Source organism: Argopecten irradians, chromosome 3, assembly GCF_041381155.1.
Source record: "Argopecten irradians isolate NY chromosome 3, Ai_NY, whole genome shotgun sequence".
Classification (NCBI taxonomy): Eukaryota; Metazoa; Mollusca; class Bivalvia; order Pectinida; family Pectinidae; genus Argopecten; species Argopecten irradians.
Genome location: NC_091136.1, coordinates 39,903,645 through 39,925,891, shown reverse-complemented (window position 1 = coordinate 39,925,891; position 22,247 = coordinate 39,903,645). Strand labels below are relative to the sequence as shown.

General features: G+C 32.9%; 2 protein-coding genes across 7 annotated transcripts in view; one reads left to right on the top strand and one right to left on the bottom strand.

Annotated features, from left to right (window-relative positions):
• The window catches only part of LOC138318564 (putative leucine-rich repeat-containing protein DDB_G0290503), a 25,983-nt gene extending 11,071 nt beyond the window's left edge, over positions 1-14,912 (bottom strand). The window contains exons 1-7 of one of the 4 annotated variants that reach the window (XM_069261047.1): positions 14,592-14,912; positions 11,820-11,870; positions 10,925-11,026; positions 6,284-7,268; positions 5,784-6,137; positions 4,361-5,239; positions 315-380 (exon numbers count right to left, since the gene is read on the bottom strand). In XM_069261047.1, the coding sequence (XP_069117148.1) occupies positions 315-380; positions 4,361-5,239; positions 5,784-6,137; positions 6,284-7,268; positions 10,925-11,026; positions 11,820-11,870; positions 14,592-14,594 (2,440 nt within the window). In that variant the 5' untranslated portion in view covers positions 14,595-14,912. Of the gene's footprint in view, positions 1-314; positions 381-4,360; positions 5,240-5,783; positions 6,138-6,283; positions 7,269-10,924; positions 11,027-11,819; positions 12,017-12,228; positions 12,313-14,591 lie in introns of those variants that run through there. The other 3 variants (XM_069261049.1, XM_069261050.1, XM_069261048.1) reach the window with 3 other exon arrangements.
• Positions 13,633-22,247, top strand: LOC138318566 (interferon-induced protein 44-like). 3 transcript variants are annotated; one of them, XM_069261053.1, is made up of 10 exons: positions 13,677-13,784; positions 13,922-13,936; positions 14,239-14,268; positions 16,084-16,259; positions 16,613-16,984; positions 17,253-17,311; positions 17,877-18,089; positions 18,439-18,582; positions 19,102-19,291; positions 19,706-22,247. In XM_069261053.1, the coding sequence occupies exons 4-10, from the start codon at positions 16,112-16,114 to the stop codon at positions 20,011-20,013; spliced, it is 1,434 nt and encodes a 477-aa protein (XP_069117154.1). In that variant the 5' UTR covers positions 13,677-13,784; positions 13,922-13,936; positions 14,239-14,268; positions 16,084-16,111; the 3' UTR covers positions 20,014-22,247. The 3 variants fall into 3 exon arrangements, with proteins under 3 accessions (XP_069117152.1, XP_069117153.1, XP_069117154.1); XM_069261052.1 differs by lacking the exon at positions 14,239-14,268 and having other exon boundaries at positions 13,652-13,784; XM_069261051.1 differs by lacking the exons at positions 13,922-13,936; positions 14,239-14,268 and having other exon boundaries at positions 13,633-13,784.

Here is a 22,247-nt window from a genome sequence, read left to right as displayed (position 1 = left end):
CCTGTGTATCCCCCATAGCATCGTTTCGGTGGTATAATAACGAATCAAGATGTCATTATAAATAGCCTTTTACAGAATTTTCTATAAAATATGTATATGCTATATTTTTACTTTAGAATTGTTACGATAACTGATTTAAAAACCTATGGTTCATTCTTTACCCCGTTTTTTATTCATTTTCTGATAATGTTTTACCCTTAATCTGTATATGTGATACGGAGATATGTTGCATCGATCAATATGTACCTAAATCCTTATTAATTAATTATTGACAATAAGTACATCCCTCATTTCTTTATAAGAGATATACTCACCAACAGTCTTCTTTCTTGCCTCCCGGAGTTCTATAAGTGAGGTGTCCAGATCCTCTGTCTTCCGCTCTGTATAAAAAACCTATATTTTACAAATGATCAATGTGAACAAAGGACCTCTTTCACGAACAATGGAAATTTGCCCACGAACCAATTTTACTAAGACTAAATGTTACATGTAGCAACATTAATACAAACCCTTGAAATACGTTTAAAAAATTCAAAAGGTCCCAGGGGCCTGTGCTGTGGCCAAATTAAAGTTGCCCAGTAGAGGTGTATGACAAGGTTCCCTTTTTGATCCAAAAAGGTATCAAAATAATGTTTTATGTCATAAAACTGTATTATTTTCTGAAGAGTATAAATAATTACATATTATGATCACAAATATGTAGGCAAAATGTGACAAATAAAATTTTGGCTACATTTAAAAGACAGAAAATATCAAAATTTTGGGTGTTATTTTCGGCCATGTCAATTATTAACAATGGTGATTCACCCATTTCCAGTTTGAGTGCACCAAAAATATTTTCTTAAAAGTTGGCTCATTACCTGAAGTAAATATTGTGAAAATTTCAGAAAAATTGTGGACCGGTAAATTTGTCGTTTAAAGGTTATAATATAACAAGGTCTATTTCTAGTAACGTTACATAATGCTATGAATATGCTTATTTTGGATCATTAATCACGAATCTAACGGTGTCAACATTAATGTATAATCCAATAGTTATCTGTAACGCTGATATGATTTCAAATTGATTTATTTAGTGTTACTTTGTAGAAAAATTAAGTTTTACATAATCAAAATTACAAAAACATTTGGGTGTTTTATGACCACAATAAGCTGTTTTGCATTTGAAGTAGCTTCACTAATATGTCCTGTTCTAATGATTTATTTTGTAATTATAGAGCATATTTACAGTGAAGAGAGTGATTAAAATGGGATTCGATAACTGTGTGGTTTGAGAGGGAAGAGTTACCAGGTTACATGGGTCATGTTACAAACCCAGTACAGTAGTTCAATTATTTGCAGGGCTAACACTTCTGATTAACATTTATGTTGATTCATGCTAACAAATATAAATCTCATCACTTTTACATATTATGTTGTTTTAGATTTTAAGTTTAATTTGGTTGGGAAACTCATTTATGTATCATTTCAGATTTAGATACATTAATGGCAAATACTTCTTTAATCTTGCAAAATAACTAACTGAATGTAACAGTTTTAATAATGAAAATAGACGTTATCTGTAAGTAGATCATCAAATCTTGATTTATCTTTATTGTCAATGATCATATTTGAATTCCAATTAGAAAATTAAACAGCTCTACTGAGTATTAGACACAAAAGAAAGGCTTCGATCACAGTACATTTACATGGTCTATATCCCCGTGGTAAAGAGTGTGTGGCGATGAAACCGTTTTATTCCATGCTATATAAACCAATTTGAGTTTAGAATTATATGAGTTTTATAAGTAATTCTGAAGTAATCCTTATGGACAAAAACATCTCTAAAAATGTTATAATGCGGATATGGTATTAATCGTACGGAGATAATGGAGAAACAGTCAAACAGGAAATGAGAGTGTCTGATCAACTGGAAATCATTTAAATGCAGTGTATTACATCTACTGTATGTTACTTAGCTTTGTGTCACGTCTAAATTAATTTATTTGGATCCCACTGACATGTATAATTCATGTTGTGATAACCAAATTTCTTATAAACTCAAAATTTATTACCTGAAATGATAAACCTTATGCCATTGTGATTGATAGTATGATGTGTTTACGATACACAAAGCTAATTATGAAAAATAAAACTGTGGACCTCAAAAACTTTTGACTGTTTCATTAACCATAAAAGATGCTGTTATTTTTTTAACTGAAAAAAAAATCTTAGTTAACCTTTATGGAATTCATGAAAATTCTGAAGAAAATTAAAAAACTCGAAATCAAACTTCAGTTGATTGATCACAAAATGTTCTGAACAATCTAAATATTAAACTGCTAAGAAATACTTAATATAGTAAAATTAATACAATTTTGAACGAAAAAAATCATATATCAATTTGTCTATGTTTTTTTAAACAAAAACTTGTAATGGTGTGATTTGATGCCATTGCCAACACTTTGAAAGCACAATATTTTGAGAAACAACAACATTATACATATATGTACTAATATACTGGATGTGTGAAAATTGGTAAAAACTTGATTCTCTTACCTAATAATCTACTCCCACATATTTTTTTTCTTCTAGATTTTGTTATTATTTTACTTTATATGCCTTTCAGCTGTAAATAAAAAGAATATTTCTGAGAATGCAGTTGCAATCATCATCTAGCTTGAAAAGTGAACGATAATGCCATAAAAATTCCGAAATACTTTGTTATTGTGATTCAATATTTTCATTATTCTACAATATATAGGTTATAAAATCATATATTACTTTACATTTAATGTAACTAATGGGTATTAAATAAAATTAAGAAATTAGTTTCTTTGTTTTCTCAATTTTATGAATGAAAAGGGCCGTGGTGCGACCACGGTGTAATACTGCCAAAAATAGACCTTGCCTCACTAAGACCTTTAAACGACAAACTTACCGGTCCACAATTTTTCTGAAATTTTCACAATATTTACTTCAGGTAATGAGCCAACTTTTAAGAAAATATTTTTGGTGCACTCAAACTGGAAGTGGGTGTATCACCATTGTTAATAATTGACATGGCCGAAAATAACACCCAAAATTTCGATATTTTCTGTCTTTAAAATGTAGCCAAAATTTTATTTGTCACATTTTGCCTACATATTTGTGATCATAATATGTAATTATTTATACTCTTCAGAAAATAATACAGTTTTATGACATAAAACATTATTTTGATACCTTTTTGGATCAAAAAGGGAACCCTGTCATACACCTCTACTGGGCAACATTAATTTGGCCACAGCACAGGCCCCTGGGACCTTTTGAATTTTTTAAACGTATTTCAAGGGTTTGCATTAATGTTGCTACATGTAACATTTAGTTTTAACAAAATTGGTTCGTGGGGAAATTTCCATTGTTCGTGAAAGAGGTCCTTTCGAATTTTAATGTATTTTATTCATTACAAATCATCAAAGGATATTTCGAACAAATTTGTACATTTTTTAAACGATTGAAACCATTATCTCCTGATTCAAAACACTTTTTCAACAAACATTTAGCCAAATAATATGGATAAGGTGTCATTGAACGTACTCAATATGGCTACCAAAACAAAACCATCGAAAGAACAACCCTTAATTTGTTCGTGTACAAAAACAAATCTGTACGAGCACAAGTATAACTGACCCTTTAAAAATCCAAGTGAATTGTTAAAATGTTAAAATTGATTTTCATGATTTCAAGACATGTGTTGATGGTTTTTTCCTTAATCCATTTAAAAGAACAATGCAATCTAATTTTTTTGTCATACATTTCTATTCAAAATCTTAAATTCGTCTGTATGAAGAATTTTAAGCACTGTATAATCTTTTCATAACTATTAAATTTTGATATAACCAGACAATAACATAATCATTTATTCTAACAGCCTGAAAAAGCTAGTTCTTTGCTTTCCTGCTTTTCCGCTTTAAGTGAAGTTATCAAAACATCGAGATGATTTCTAAAACGTTCCAATTCAGTGGTGCATGTCTTTAAGACGGCTGATTGCTCTTGAAGCTCGCTATATTCGTTTGTTATTTGTTGATTTCTTGTGTTACCACTGTGTTTCCGAGGGTGTCGGCAACCGTACAAGGACAGAGAGAGTGCAGATGTTCTGGAGAGTTAAGTGTCCTCCCTCTAATCGACGATCGTCATCAAACAAATGTAATTGTATATTACTAATCTCAATCTATAATGTGTAGGTGAATTATCCAAACCCTATATAAGGCCTATGTTAATGTGTAGGTGAATTAGAATTGAGACCGCTATGTTATTCTTTACGCCTCATTGAAAAGACCTTTCTCGCTAACATTCATTTTTTTACAATAAATCTGTTCCCGTAACAAATGATACCTACTCAAGTCTTGCTCGAGATTGTTGTTTTCTTGTCGCAAGACATCAATGCTGTCTGTCAGTTCTTCCAAACGCTTGGTAAGTCGGTGAGTGATCTCTTCCTTTTCGCTCTCAAGTGTTCTAACTATCGTCTCAAGTTCGTCTCTGGAATTTGACACACTCGTTAACGTTCTCTTCAAGTTTTTAATTTCTTCTTCAGAATTTGAATTTTCATTGGCGTATTTAGAATTCTCTTCTTGGAGTTGTTTTATTTGTTTGTCCAATTCATCACGAACTTCTTGCGCTTTCATTTCCTGCGCCTTTAATGCCACTTCACGATCTCTTGAGGTTTGGGAAATGCTGGCAATCTTTTCATTCAAAGTTTTATTTTCATCTTCTGATGAAGATATAGTTCGTTTCAATGCGATGGTTTCTTCAGTAGCATTAGTAATGTCCTGTTTGAGCTGGTTATTTTCATCCTGGACTTGCAACACTTGCTTATTTAAAACTTCTTCAATTTGAGCTTTTCCCTTTGATATTGTTGCTAATGTCATTTCCATTTCATTTTTTGTTTCGAACGAACTTGTCAACTCCTTGTGCAAAGTTTCGATTTTGTTTTCCAGTGTTTTCTGAAATTCTTTCAACCTATTGTTTTCTTCGGTAGATATGTCGACCTCTCTTGTACGTATCGCTATTTCGTCTTGCAGCTGTTTTATCTGTTTTTCAGAGACCTCTTGAATTTGCTCTTGTTCCCTGTTGGCGAGTTCATTCCTTTCGGTTAAAGCGGCATTTTCCTTTAACAGTTTGGCATATTCTTCCTCAAGCATTTGCTTAGTCTTTGATAATGCTTGGATATCGGTATTTGCGTTATCCTGCACTTCTTGGAGCTCGTCTTCCTTTACTCCTTTACAAATTATAAAGTTATTTGATAAACGTTGAGGAACTAATTGGAAGTGAAGAAATAATCAGTCATATAATATTAGGAATGAGAAAGAATAAGTGAATAATTGGAAAGCTAAGAGAGAATATAGATAAATGAATGTTCTTGCTAGAGGACAAATATCTAAAGATGTTAGATCCATGTTCCCAACCCTGGCAGTTATCGCTTACCATGCCTGGGGAATATTTTTTTTTTTTTTTTTGCGTTAAAAAAATCTAAAAAAAAAACAATCATCTAATAAGACATACAATATTTGGATTTCAGCTTTAAAAGTTTTATCATCCCTAGGCACTTGTACACAAGAGGCAAAGGCCCAGACCGTGTTTCGGCTTACTACAGTTTAAACTTTTTGCAAAACCGTAATACAATCCTTTGCTTTAGTTTCTTTAACGAAATCCAAAAATCTTACTATAACACTAAACATTTCAATGCCAATGTAGCAATTTAAAGACAGTAAACCAGCTTTAAAGAACAAGAACCTCGTCATTGATACCATATCAGGACTTACCAAGGTCGTGCTTCAATCTGTCGACCGTTGACGACAAGGTTTTGTTTGCCTCCTGAAGAAGATTATTTTTCGTTTTTAAAGCCTCTATGTCCATTCCTCCGGTTTGCTCTGTTTCACAGGGTATCTCACGCTCTTGAATGTCTTTCTGTTCCGCTTTAAACTTGACCAGTGCAGTTTCTGACTTTTTAGCTAGTGTCTCTGCTATCTTTAACTGTTCATTTAACTTCACTACTTGTACCGATAACTCGTGTATTTGCCGAGTTTTGTCTTCATTTTCCTTTTCCAATAGAAGTTTAGCCTTCGATAGCTCATCAATATCGGCCTTTTCTGTTTGCAGTTCCTTCATCTTTGTGCCTGCGTACAAAATTAACATAAATTAGTTAGTTCATTACTATCAAATATGTAAAGGCTGTTAACATATTGACAATTACGAGAATTATTTAAAATGATATTGGAATGGTGAACAAATGCGGTTAATATACCGATATTCTGATATTTACCAATTTCGCGCTGCAGCCTGTCAGCCTCTAACGATATCTTTTTATTTGCCTGTTGCAGTTGCCTGATCCCTGCAATAACATGCTCCTTGTCCTTAACTCCACTTTGTTTTATTGAGCAGGATGATTTGTCTAATAGCTCTTGGATATCTTGCCGTTCCATTCTTAGCTCAGTCAGTAACATTTCTGATTTCTCTGCTCGTGTCTCTGCCTTTTTTAACTGGTCCTGCAGAACCGCATTCGTTTCTGTTAGGGTGAGCATTTCTTTGGTGTATTTGGTGTTTTCCTCTTTAAGTCTTTCATTTTCTATAAGAACTCCTTCCAAATGTTCTTCTTCCTTATGCTCTTGTCCACCTGATGCCACGTGTAATACATTATTTTTCACGGTGTCGTGTGAGGTTTGGGAATTCGTCATTTCTTCTGCTCTAACAAAACTTTTATTTTGTGCATCAAGTTTAGCTTTTAATGTGTCTAATGCATCATTCAGTTGAGTGTTTTTTGTTTTTAGTTTGCTTCCTTCTTGTGTACGTTTCTTCAAAACAGTTTCTAATTCATCAATTCTATCTTGCATGTTTTTGTCCTTTTTCTGTAATTCTCTTAATTCTTTTTCAATGACAGTTCTTGACACAACAGCTGTGTCTCTCTCTAACTCAACTTTCACGTAACGGTCATCTAGAAGAAACTCTTGTAAACGGCTGATGTCTATGTCAGATACGTCTGTATGTCCAGATTGGGGCATTTCCATTTCAATCCAAGTGCGTACAATCCCCCGCAATAGCATTTGTTTATCCGGTGGTAGAACATCAGCCAAGCTATTGTTCTTTGTTTGAACGTCACCCATGATTTCCTTCACCAAAGGCCTGCATTTGGTACATGTTCGTGAATAAAGATTGAACTTCAAAGTCTCGAACCTCTCCAGGACTTTCTGAAGCTGCAGCCATGCAGCATCACCATGTGATCTTAGGCTCACAATATTAGACTGGGCTCTCTGTAAGTAATCCAACCATGCTTGATTATTAGGAACATCTTACTGGCCTAAATAAAGTATCGTCTTATAAAGACAAGAATGACATGACCGTTTGTAACGCCAGTTCTGATTGGCTAATGCAACACCGAAATAATGACTTTATGACTCATTAAGTTCCTAATTTTACGGTATTGTGTGTAACAGATTAAATTTTGTATTAATCAAACCCCGCCATATTATTAAATGGTCATAAATATAAACAAGAATTTTAAAGATTTCCTTGATATATCTAAAATCTCTGGTATAAATCTCATTAGATTTTCAATAGATTGATACTAAAATCAAGCAAAATTCTTTGAAACTTATTTCACATGGAAGTAACTTTACCATTCAGTAATATCAAAGAAAAAATCCAAAAAGGAATTATCCAGTTTCAACTTAGTGTAACACTAATTTGATTAAAAGTTTGAAATAATATAAGCCTTTTGCCTGTTGAAAAGTGATATATTTCCACAAGGTCTTCCATATATGTCTGTTAAAGAGACAATTCACTCAGGCTAATTCTTTTACATAACCAAGAAGCAAAATATAGCATAAATGTATTGTTCTACATTTCTTATGAAACATATAACGTAAAACATTTATAAATTCCTCGACATTGTTAAGTGTTTTAATTTATATCGTTGAAATATCAAATCGTTGATCAATACGATTAAGCAGGTACAATATGGACGCTGTACCTTTACCCGAGCCAAAGTCACGCCCGTTAAACATATGAACTACATAACCATTGAGAAGGTGATAAAATGATTTGTAGGCAAGACAATGCACCTAATAAGGTAAACACACTACTGTCAGAGCAATTTGAGCAGTTCTAGACAAAAGTTGCATTACTCTACGAGCAAGGGACAGGGTTCGGCATGCAAGAAGTTTGACCACAGTGTGTAATGGCGGACAGCGAGCGACTTTGAACATTTCACACACAAGTCGCCACCGTGGGCTTTTCAGGCATATCACAGTAAAACCGACTGATCTAATTACCATTAGAACTGGTTTTTTCCGATATATGTACAAATTTTAACGTTCTCTTAGACTGAATTGTCCCTTTAAGTGACCTTAAATACATATATAGTACATGTACATGTAACATCTGCGTTAATAACCTACCAAAGAGTAAGTGAATTTATGTCAAATATGATTTCCAAATTTTACTTGTACTTGACTGACCTTTTTAAGTTAACAGAACATACAATATATTTTGAAAGTTGCATTAGGATGCATCATTTATCATAATTATATAATTTTCCTGCTTTCTTATCCTAAGATGGTATTTCTAGATCAGCGTGATGTTACATTATAATGTAAATGTACATGTACATTTGTATATCATTATAGCAAAAGAGCACCCAATAATTAAACTGTTGTCCGTTAACAGCGCAGTAAAATTATATATTTTTGTGCATGTTAGAAATAACATATAAATTTCTTTCCTATGGTTGAATTTCGGTCAAACATTGTTACTAGATACAAATTGGTATATGTACTATAATCTTTAAACAGAAAAAATTAGAAAACTGTTAATTTAGTATTCTGAGCACTAAAAGTTTGCAACATTTTGAGAATTACAAGACCTTCAACATATGGACTTGAAATAATTTTGCCAGTATTGCAACATTAACATCTATAATGTGTATTAAAATGAATATGGTTAAGACCCTAAGTAACAGTCTTCAATCTCATTTCATTTAGTGTTTTTACATTATTAAGTGACTTCTAAAAAATATTTTGTATCAAAAATACATATAGAGCATTAAACCCCAATGATATATTATTACCAATGTTTATAAAACATCATAATGTGTGTTTGTGTCGGCTTCAATAGATTACCAACTTAAACTATAATCAACAGGTCAAAATTTCCGACATTATTAATTTAAACTTTTGTGATATTGTTTTTCTCCACTCATTTTCTAACCAAATACTTCACAGTGTACGTCAATGCAATAAGAGAAATCATGCGCAACTATGCACGGTCACAAGAAATGAAAGTTGGCTAAGAATGTAGCCCTACTGGAACTCCTATGTCAAAACAGAATACTGTTACATTAGAATATACGCTGATCAAGAAACCTGTTTTTCTGATAAAATTGAGCAAGGACGTTTATGAGAAGGATAAGTCACACTGGGTTTTGGGCAAAGACAGCGCAGGCGCTTTTGTGTTTGTGCACTGACCGTGACGTTGGGCGACGACTGATTTCCTTTGATATCCGCCGCCGCAGCCTTTGATGTAGCATGGGGGGTGCGAGGGTTACCGTCTTACTTTCTGAAGCGTGCTTCCATTTCATGAGCGGTCGTATTTTTTTAACGATAGTTTAAGACATTTCTTCTAAATCTTCCATCTTTAAAGCAAGTTATAAACGTTGTGAAATTTAATTTACTTTACATTGGTGTTTCGTTTGACTCGATGAGACAAGTATTTGTTGAGAAAAACGGTTTTTATTCCCGGTTCATAAGCGTCTCGCGTGGTGTTTAGTAGTGTAAAAAGACAGACACGAATCCTTCTCACTTATAAATCCTTAAATTGAGATATGATTTGTAAAAAAATATTTCACCTGGAACTCAAAATGCATCGTTCTTAATAATCCACATGTAGCTCCATATTAATTCTTAGCATATTAAAGCACTGATTATCTTTGATTAATAATATTGAAGGAATTTTTATCCAAAACCCACCAATGTTACCTATGATACTGATTGAAATACAGGTAAATCTCAAGTGACTTTACAGGTGAAAATAAAGACAGCTTATATGAAACAGTATATAATTGCCTTCCTATTGTTTCCTAAAACAACACCTACCTGTTGTTGATAAATATGTTGGCGTTAAGAGAACACCCCTTTGTAAGACTGTGCCAGGTGGTAGAGATTAGTTCCGCTCGAGTGATCACACAATGCAAGTGAGAATCGGGAGTATGTTTCTCTGATGATTGTTGATAAAATATAACTCAGGATAATTGCTAAACATTTAACCGTTTTCTCCACGTTTGTTGTAGATTGAAACAGCTTTTTAAGTGCCGTTCTACGGAAGAATTATGAAAAAGAAATCGGCATTTTCATCGATCTACAAATGAAGTAGTCCAAAAAAATCTCACTTCGAGTTATACGAACATTTTATGTATGATTTTTGTCATTCGGACCAAAAATACTTCGTTAATTACGTAGTTTACTGAATACGTTATATATATTATCAGAACGTCAAGCTCCTGTAGGCCTACATGTGATGAAAGTGGCTAAAATGTTTTTAGTGACAACCTCTATACGTGCTTTAATATGTATATATAATCTAATAATGTATACATGTGCTTATAAAATTATCGATAATTATGGATGTGGTAAATATTCATACCTTATTAGGCCCCTAACTGCCGTACATTTCGACTATTTCAACATTACAGATACGCTTATTTCAGTAACTTTCATATTCAAAATTTGCTATTTAAAATTCCCGGTAAAATCAAAGTTGTTGAATACACTGCCGTTAGGAGCGCTAGTATCTGCGAGCAAGTTCTAAGCCAATCATATTGAGGAAATTGACTGAAAGAGAATTTTGCAACCACGATCACAATGGCGAGGTGATCCTCGCCAAAAATAATTGGGTAAAATACAAACTGAGTTACCTTAACAGTATCGATGACATCTGTAAAATAGTGTGTAGAGAAAATCAGACCCATCTTCTGAAATCCGGGTATCTGGTTCAGTATCGTTTTCAGCAACGTAACCTGAAAAAATACACCAACGTATTCAACAGTTTCATGATTTTGTCCTAAACACTATTTAAATGTAAATTCAAACTCCAAACCTTTCCAAACCTGCTAAAAATCTCCCAAAAGTATACGTACTATAAATATGAGGATCTTTTATATATACGGTGTATTTGTAAACTAAACATCAGTTCGATGCCTCACATTACACCATAAATTAACTGTACATAACTTTCGATTTGAACTGTTATTGTACCTGACAGTTTTAAAAAAAGGCTACATCAGATCACGTTCCTAAAGTCTTGATCACATGTATAAACAGTACAATGCGTAAGTACTATAAAACCATAAATTAAAGGTATACATAAATTGACGAAGCAGCAAGGTTTTGGTTTCTGATACATCAAAATTTTATTTTTGTGGGGTAGGGGGTGTTCCTATCAATAGATGACGTCTGATAATGACCTGGTCAAGTCTTTGAATTAGAAGAGCCTAAAAGTGTCTTCATGTGTGAATAAGTTGATAGAACGTACTGGATACGGTTGATGTTTTACAAGTGACAACAATCTACATGTATTTCTGTATTCAGCATTTACAGGATATAATTAAAAACTTAAGATAACCAGATATTAACACGAACAATGGTCGAGGAACATTCCTGTTTACTAACCATGTTGTGATTGTTTCTTCAACATGATTCTATAAAAAAAAATAACGATAAAGTTTGCATTAAAAAAAACAAATGAAGAACAAGATGTAACACGCCTATCTTTAATTCTAAACATTACTCAAGGCTTTCTTATTCACGTACCATCATGTCTGCACATCCAGGTTGTTTTGCCAAGAATAACTTCTGAATTTTCTGGAAAAGACAAATACACACTTACACACGTGAGTATCAATTTAAATGTTTTATCTTTAAATATTTACCTCGAGTTGATACCCTAGCCGATGATTCTTGGCCTACTTAATCACGCTGGTCTGGCTAAACCGTACTTTCGTTTTATATATACAATGTATACAGACATATTTTTCTGGATTTTCCTTTCGGTTCTAAATTAAAAAGACCCATAAGCCATCAAAACATTGTAGATTCATCGTTACAAAGGCAGATACATGTAGTTAGTATGATCGTTCATAATTTTGAAATTAACACAAAATGACACTTCTACCGTATGAACTTTACATCATCATGTACTAAATAAACATGGTGGCCTTACCTTGTTGATGCCGTTATATATTTAACATTGTTTATATTTATCGCCTATCTTCATTTCAATATATGGCGGTCAGGTTTTTCTAATACCTAAATATACTATTGATGAAGTGGGTTTCCCTGATTCCGAATAAGCTCACCCCGTAATTTCTTAATGAACTCTTCTACCCGTTAGACAGAGTTTTATATAAAATAATAATAACTTATTGCTGTCTAGGGGAATTGTTTTAATTATATCATTTGACATGGATATTGATTTCTTTAGTGTAGACTATCATTCTTGTTACATCCGTCTTGTTATTTCTCTCCCTGATATACCAAAACCGTTATGGACAATTAAGAATAATTGATTTTGAAAATGGAAAATAAAAAAAATCAAATCTTTAACACTTATTAATCAAGAGACCGTGCTCCCTTTTAGCATAATACTAATGTATTATAATAATCTAATTAAATACTTAATTAGATTGTGTGTATAGCAGTCTCTATTTTATCTAATATGTGACTTTGTATCCGTATAAATAACATAATATCAGAAGTTATATCAAAATCAAACCAATCTTTATTAGATTGATGTAAATGAGAAAACTCATTACATGTATTTGTTTATTCAAATATATGACTGTACAATAAGTACATCATAGAAGTCCTACAAAAACGCAATTTTAATGTACACATACACTATATAGCCTGACAGTTTTTACAGTTAAAAGTTCAGTGTTAGATCGAGAACAATAATGGTAAATGATAACAATTGCTTCTATCAAAATCTATATTTCAGGTTTAAGCAGTGTTTTGCAGTTAGTACGATATCATTGTTATTGAGATTTCACCAATGCAACGATTGTTACGCTAATGTTTTTGTGTGATGATTATGTCATCTTCTCTCAAAATTAATGACGTTTTTGTCACAAATAATTTACATAACAATAAAACCGTTATGTTCATATTTTGTAAGTAAATTCTGCCATCTTCTCTCAAAATTAAAGACGTTTTTTTGTCATATATATATAAATATATATATATAATTGACATATTACATAAAAAATATTATTTAAAAAAGAATACATCATGGATAAAAATTTGCAATGAGGTACTAAGTTAATCAAATATTTCTTGAAAGGATAATTATTTTTAGAATAAATGCAATGTAAATCTTTGTAAAATTCCATGAAACTTATGACGAAAGCGATATTTTTATCTAGGTATCTCCAACTTTCGTTTTGTAAATGTATATCAACGTACTTTCGTTTTACATGTATATAACACAAGGTTTAACACGTAAATATCCACAAATTAATCTAGATACTGTATGAAAACGTGTAATACTTGTTTAGTAGTTATAACATTTTAGTCTAAATAATAAAAGTTACGATTTGTGCTTTCGTTTTGATTAAGACCGGGACTTTTTATTTTCGTTTTAATAGGACCCAGTGTAGGGTTTTCTTCTTTCGTTTTACACGTTGTAGTAAAGGCGAGGTTGTAAGAGAATATCGCATTACTAGTCCGACAACAGAGAAAGGAAGGCCATACCGACTTCATTTCACCGAACGTACCAAGGTAAATTAATGCATGGATATAACTTTATGATAAACATAATATACCATAGTGATGCTTTGTAATAGTTGCATAATGAGGTGAAGTTAATTAAATTATTTCAATTGTAATTGAAAACATTTGAATAATGTCTTTTTCAGAATTGTTAGCTGTTTGTAAGTACTTGACTTACTGTTTGAGTCATTTATTTGTGGTTTGAAATAAAGACATAATTTGTAATAAATAATCACCTCTTCCCTCACACACTCTCACCCATACACCCGCCGTTTTTCTTTAATTATTATCTTTATTTATTTCTATATTCATCAATTCAACATTATCATCTTTATTTATTTCTATATTCATCAATTCAACATCAACTTAAAATAATACTAGTACATACAAAGAGCTGTAACATAAAAATGCCATGAATCAATTTGAACACAAAAATGTCGTCGTGTACTTTCGTTTCCGGTAGGATTTACAGTGACACAGGAAAATCCGGAAAGTAAAGACACTTAAATTTCACTTTCGATTTAGCCTACCATTTCACTAAGCATAATATAATATCTTTGCTATGATGCTACATATAGTGTCCTATAAAATCTAAAAAGTTTATTGCGTCACTAATTCTTTCACGCTAATCACATTTCCTTACAAAGTTTAAAAGTGTTTTATAGGCATTTACCTGCCAATTACCTCTCATGCAACTGTTTAAAAACTTTTCTATTTCATGTACGATTTTTGTTACATATCTAAATGAATATTTGTTCTTAAATCTGTTTAAGCATATTTGTATCAATTCTATCATTAATAAGCCATTATACCTACCATGTGTATAGCCAACCGATACGTGTGTCACACACCTGTGTACCATTTACCCACACTTCCGAAGTACTTTGTTATTCCCTTGCCAAGAGACATTGACCTTGGTCCGCCAGCCGATAACGAATGTAGCCGTGCCGAGACGTCGGTTAACCTTGTGATTTTTAATGCATCACAGCATTTATTAAGCGTGATCATTCATGATCAAAGTCCAAGGCTCACTTTTATTATGCTGCAAAACATTGCATTTCCATGGTTTTTTTAATTGAAGCATTGGTGTAACTACGTTTTAATTTCATCGGGGTATGAAAGAAATTTGTTAAAAATCTGTGTGAATTCTCAAAAAAAAGTTTACAAACTAAATTTATTTCATAACTCAATGAAATTAAAAAGGAGTGAGAACAATGCTTATGATTAATTTTCCAGACTACTTGATAAAAGAAAATAGTTTACACATACGATTCCATTGATTTTCCAAGGAATTATTTTCCAAATTATTACGCAACGTCAATGTTTCTAGTATGGCGTCCAGATAACGTCGTGTTTCCGCGCCATTTTTTCACAGTGGTATAAAAACATTAATGTGTCAATCAGAAATCCATGTATGAGAACAAAGGACAATTTATTATTGAAGTTTGCTATTTTCTTTTTTCTTTTTGGTTATATTTCGCGTGTATTAAACTCTACTATAAGTTTAGCTTACATCAGTACGTTCCATATTATATTTCACTATTTTCGTTTCGGTTAATTAACTTTTTTACTACTTTCTTTAGCCATTTTTTACTCTACTTTCTATTTAGCCGATTTAACCACTTTCGATCTGATCACTACTGCTATACATGTACTACTTTCTGTTTTTAATAGACGTCACTATTTTCGTTGTGGCTGTTATCTACTTTCCTTTTTGACAAAATTGTATTACTTTTTTATTTTGATAATTTTTCATTATGCTAAACAAGTTTACATTTCTATTGTTGAATTTGTATGGTGTTTAAACACTTTCTTCACTCAGACTCAAAATAAAGGTGATTATAATGTACAGTGAGTATCGACATATCGGCCAAGACCTGTGTATGCTGTACACATTTTATGTGCGGTATTACACAACAAACGTTTTATAGCTGAAATTATATTACACTTGTATGTGTATTGTCACCAGTGAATTCATATCGGGCCATTGTTATATTACATACCGATACTACGTCAGCATCATAAAACTCAATTTGATCGCGTCTAAACTGACAATTCGTTTCTTTGATATACTATACACAAATCTCTATTTTGTTGCGCTACTTTCTGTTTTGTTTTTGCCACGTGATACCATCTCAGATGTAAGTTTGAGGACAACAATGGTACATAATGTAATTACAATATTAGGAAGCACAACACTTGTTTAGCATACTTTTCTTTTGGCAAGAGAAATCGATAAACAGATCGTCAAAAGAATTCATTTTTGGTATTTTGAAATTTACTTTAAAAATTCAATTTTCTTCTACAGTCAAAGGTTAAAGGTCACCACAATCACAATGACAAGTTTATCAGACCAGGACAAGGAAACTCTACTAGAGTTCCTAGGGGAGGGATCAAAATCATTCAGGAAGCTGTACAGTGCCAAGGAAAACGGATGTGACGCAGCAATATTCCATCAGAGGTGTGACAACAGAGGTCCAACACGTACGTATCCATGTGCTGAATATGGCTGTTTTACTGCTCTAATGAAGTAAAATGTCCAAATCATTCCCGAATTATCTTGGATGTGTTTGGGGTGTTCGTGATATTAACAGTTTTTAAAGGCATCGAACTTGTTTAGGTGTCTCATCAATCCTTCAATATAATTTGTGTAAATCCTTCGCCGGAAACCCACGAGTCCCAGAGTGGGTTCCCGACGATGGTTTCAATCTTATCTAAACTATACACCAAACGCAATGCAAATATATCATATGTACCTCTAAATGTAGATAACGCGGTAGCATAATTCAAACATAAGAAGATATTTTTACTCTTAATTTGAATTGGTTTATCCACAGTAACCGTAGTATACAACACTGACGGTCAAGTTTTTGGAGGCTACACCACAGCAAGCTGGCAGTCAGCATCAACCCCACACGTCTACGACAAAAGTGCTTTCCTCTTTTGCCTAGGGGAAGGAGAAGAAAGGAAGAAATTTTCGGTGACGAAAAGTGGATCTGCTGTTGTACATGACGCTCGGTCTGGACCTACTTTTGGAAGAGGTCCAGATCTTGGTTTATTTACTGGAGCTGTACAGAAAGGGGATGACGGAACGTTTGCTCTCAGTCTCATGATGAAAGGGGACAGTTATGAGATTATGCCGTCCTCCTTAGGGGACCTCATTAACTCTGATATCCCAGTGGTGGATGTCGTGGTTTACAGCTTAGAAGGTAGGTATACTTAAACTGAGTTAGTGATGTTTTAAGTACAATTAGGTACGAGAGTATATTCAGCTGTGTTAACTTCCCAGATACGATAATTACTGTCATGTTATTTTTTCTTCTTTCCATTTTTTATCCTCTTTGCTTTTCTTTTTTTTCTATCTTTTACTTTCCTTTTTCTTTAATTTTTTTTAATTCTTTTAAGGTAGAGTTTGATATGATTCATTTCAAAAAGGAAAACATGTCTTAGGAAAAACTCTAATATTTCTTTTTGCAGATATTAAACATGCTGTTATGTCTAAACAATGGAGAGAGGAACCTAAGTTCACCGAAGAGGTAATTAATTTGTTTCGCTTCGCTTATAAAAGTTACCCGTTTTTCAAAATTCACCTATAGATATACTATATCGCGCCGGTGTGGCGAACGGTGAAAATGTACACTGTAACGTAATTAAAACTTCGTGTGCATTATGGTTGTATTCACTTACCATAGGTTTTGTTGTTAATGACTAGAGAAAGCGGATGCCATTTTCACCGTTAATACTACATTTAACATCACCTTGTGAACAATTTAATTAAATCAGTAATGTGTTAATTTTCATAACTTAAGTTTCTCGCCGTCGTCCTAAATACCGCGCGGTAGTTGATTATGACTACGCTAGACGGCAAAACAGCGAAATGAGTCTCTACTGTTTTCATACATTACGTAGGAAATCTTGCATATGTTTGGCGTTGTAACCTCATATTAGGCCATTGGTATATATTTTCTGATATTATTTGTAGAATCCTTTATATTTTGCTCCGGAAAGGTAGTGGGGCTTTAAAGCAAGTACTTCCACCACTTGTTGAAGTATGTATATCTTTCGTCAATTGAGAGACACCTTTTCCTATATTTTATTTAGTATCTACAAAAACTCATGGAAGACGTAGAATCCTATTGGCCTCTAAAAGATTTCGGTGTAGATGAGGAAGCCCTCCAGCACATCAACATCCTCTTTATTGGACCCATAGGAGCAGGCAAATCCAGTTTCCTGAACTCGGTGGAGTCAGTATTTAGAGGTCACGTGACCATGAGCGCTACTGCTGGTAGCAGAGGGAAAAGTGTGACGTCGATGGTATGTGTATTTCTCTTTGAGTTATAATCTTTATCTGGATCTTACGAAATTGGTTATTTATTACGTTTAGGTACATGTAAGGTTGTATGTAAACATATAATTTAAAAATATTTGCAAATTGTACAAATTAAGACTACGTTCAATTCCTTATATTAACCTTTTCGTGTATTAACTGGTGCCTAATCGTTTCAATATGACGTTTTTAGGTACGTGTAAGAGTGTATATAAAAGTATAATTCAAAATAATCTACAACTTGTAAAAATTAAGACTCCATATCTACATTCGATATTTCAATTTATATTTCTCGTGTTTTAACTGGTGCCTAATTGGTTCAATATGACGTTTCAGTATCGCCAATACCCCATCACAGGTTCTGACAACAAACACTACCTGCACTTCCAGCTGTGTGATTGTCGTGGTCTGGAGGACGGGTTTAGTATTAATAAGGATATTGATGCTATCCTGGATGGTCATGTACCTGATAACTACATTGTACGTAAATTATGGAAGTCATTTAGATGTCAATATCTGGTTTTAAACATAAACCAATTGAAAATTAAAAAAAAAAAAAAAAAAAAAAAAAAAAATATGATATTTATATACCAGAGGAACCCAAATGCTGTCACTTTAAACAGATTAAGTTGTATATCGTTTCGTCTTTTCATAATACAACATTGATGTTTAGCTTATTTTAATTAAAGCTGGGAATGCATGTTAAAAACATTCAAGTGAGATTAAAACACAACTCACAAAGAATTTCCAGATCGTTTACGAGACATTCCCTGCTATGTTTAACTTTATGAAATTATTTTAGTTTATTTATCTCAAATATATTGTTATCTTTTTAACTTGTAATATCAGCTTAAGTATGAAGGTTTTATTACTCTCTGACAAGCGAATGAAAATTGAATTCAACTGGAACCAATTCGTTTCTACAACATATCCAGTTGTTTTGGTTGTTTGTTTGCTTACCTATTGTTATCTGTTTTACCTATTGTTCTATTGATATAGTTTAATTCGTCATCATCTGTGACTACCAAGACTCACGGATACCGAAGGGACCCAAAACTCAAGGACAAAATACATTGTGTTGCCTACGTACTTGACGCCGAAAAGTATTCACCGGAAGTAGGGATGTCTTTTGTAACGGAGGCTGTGAAGGAACAGATCATAGATATCCAGGAAAAATGCGATCAGAGAGGTGAATACAATGTAACTGTAATGCACGTGTGATCTATTTTTGTTCTAAGTTGGCTTCATATGATAGGTGATTAAACACAATGGGCCATGAAATACAAGGGGAATAACATATCATTTCAAAGAAATCGTAATATTAAAAAGAAATAAGTCCCCCTGTCATTAAGCACGGATAATCTATATTTTCTCTTTGTTTATAGAACACACATGTAACAAACCTTATTTGTAATGACAAAAGTTCTAAACCATAGACGTAAAACACCTTTTCCTATATTTGAATTAACTTTTACTAAATACTGTTATTGGCACTGTTGAAAATCATAATTCTCATCTTTATCGATATTTCTTATATATTTATACTTCTAGTTGTGAAACGAAACTCACAGAGGCATTTAAACACATGAATTATATCTAACAGGAATCCAACAGTTAATCCTTCTGAACAAGATAGACAACGCATGCCCAGCCACGAAGGAGGACACTTCCGCTGTATACCGAAGTGAACTGATTCAGCAGAGGTGTTTCCATGCCGCCAACTGCTTAGGTCTTCCACCACTGACGGTACTGCCGATGAAAAACAACTTCATGGAGTTGACGACGTCTGATGAAGTGGCCATCCTAACTCTATACAACGTCCGCCAGATGTTGAGGGCGGCCGACGCGTATTTGAGGGTCAACTACCTTGACGATTTGAGGCAGGATAAATATGAGTCACAACTAAATTAGAAAATTAAAGAACAAAACAGCAGAAACAGTTTATCGCTCTGAAAATATGTACATTATGGATTATACCAAAATGTCTAAGGTTTGCACGATTGCAACATATTTAAGTAGCGAAAATGCTCTGTAAATGCCGAAATCATTTTGGTGTACCAATTAAACAGAGGTAGTGCATAGTAGTGCATACTGAATGACAAAAGTGAGATTTGCATTCCCGAGCTAGTCTTGTCTTGACATTTAAATATGTGACCGACATAGACATCGTCACTTGATGAATGTAAATACAAGTGTAAGAATAATAATTACAAGTTTTGCCTCTCGATCAGGTGCGATATGCATCCAAATTGATTAAAAATGTTTTATCTTCTATATAGACAGGACATAAGTGGAATAAAAGATTATCTTGAATTCCGTATACCTGGTGAATGATGGGGTCCTATTAGACCCCAAACATACACTTACACTTTTACATACGACATCGTTCCTAATACCAGCTAAAGTAGTGATGTTGATTGCATAACACTAGATCATACATATAGATGCTATATAGAATACGAATTATAACAACACGTGCTGTTTGGAATTACTGTTATGTTAATGTTATCAGCATACATAGGGTAATTAACATAATACAAAACATGTGAAAGTTCCATATAATAGCATATATATCGATCAATGTATATTGCAAATTGTATATCGTGTTCAACTTCATTTTCCCAGAAATTATGCTTTACTCCAGAATGATTTGAAAATGATAATAAAAATTATTTTCAATTTTATAATTTAATTTCGCTTGAGCGATCATTTTCATTAGCTTGAAAAACTATGTTCCCATAACTTCAAGAAATTTGGAATTTCACGTGATTAGATTGAACATTATCCTGTAACTAACATTGGTGTTGTCGGAATACATCTACCACATATATTTTCACCGGCATGTTGAAAACAGCTGTATTTTAGAATTTCAGCACGTGCACCGATTCGACTGACTTACATGCACTTGCGAGGCGAAAGGTTGTTTGAAAAACGGATATATTTGAATCTTTCAGCTTAAATGTGTGTGTGTTTTGAATGAATGTTGCAGACTAAAAAGTATTCGTGCATGGTCAGTGTCTAAAAATATTGCTATATTTTGGGTCAGAAAGAATAAAATGCTTGCCAGTTTTGTCTTTTTTTAACCCTCGACAAAATACAGCTTATATTTGAAGACACTGGCCATGTATTCTCCATATATGAATAACTTGAATATTTTTTTTTATTTAAAGCTATAAAACATCAAGCATAGTGCACTCACATTATCATAGTAACTCTCATTATCTCAGCTCTGATTTCCGGTTATTTAGTATTGATACAATTCCATCAGTTATCAAACCGCGGAGCATGCAAAAAGAAAACCGCAATATGTTTGCAAAAAATGGAACTTTAACACGCGCTTTGGTTTGGAATGACTCAAAATGGATACAGTTATCGTTACTATGTGTTCTTTAAACATTGATAAGAAGTCATTTAAATCAAGACATATTATGTATTTGAGTTGCTTTGATTTACCAATGTTGAAATTACATATTATTGATACACAAAAGTAATTGGCAATAGTTGATGTATTTGAATTGGTGTTTGGATTGAGTCAGAATTTTGTTGACTTTCTGATTAAGTATAAATCATATGGATCAGTATTATTTCTTTTGGAGAAAATGTGTACATATATTATAATCATATTAAAAAGTGGTGATGCTAACCAATCATCTAGCGGTTACGTTCTTGTATCTTGCATGTGTAATTTATCGAAATAAAATGGCAGCCGTTGCCACTGCTTATTGATACTTATTGATCTTTAATATCGACCAATTCCATACTCTTTGTTTTGTCGAGTGAGCTCTTTTTCTGGTAATGATTGTATAATATGTTTTTACTTTATATCGTTTCTTTTTTTCTGACAATGCTTAAGCAGACTGATCATTTGTAGTTGGTTTTTGTAGCTATCAAAACTAGCAGTATCATAATTATACTACACAGACTATCCAGTCTTACGGATTTCATTACTACATTTTATATATAGTTATATATATTTTATATTTGTTGGCGTGTTGTAATGTTACTTGCCATTCATTTAATCCATCGTATTTTCTCTGATTTGAACTTTTTTTGATGCATTTTTATAAAATGACAGATTGAATGTAAAAAGTTGCATTTCTTTGCTTTTGTGAGACAGCGAAAAATAAAACGTACCCTTCTCACAA

What these genes read in the sequence shown, in the direction of transcription:
- LOC138318566 (XM_069261051.1), top strand. Translation starts at nt 16,112, where the DNA reads ATGACAAGTTTATCAGACCAGGACAAGGAAACTCTACTAGAGTTCCTA. An exon ending in TGACAACAGAGGTCCAACAC is followed by an intron (nt 16,260 to 16,612) that starts GTACGTATCCAT and finishes GTTTATCCACAG; the next exon opens with TAACCGTAGTATACAACACT. An exon ending in CGTGGTTTACAGCTTAGAAG is followed by an intron (nt 16,985 to 17,252) that starts GTAGGTATACTT and finishes TTCTTTTTGCAG; the next exon opens with ATATTAAACATGCTGTTATG.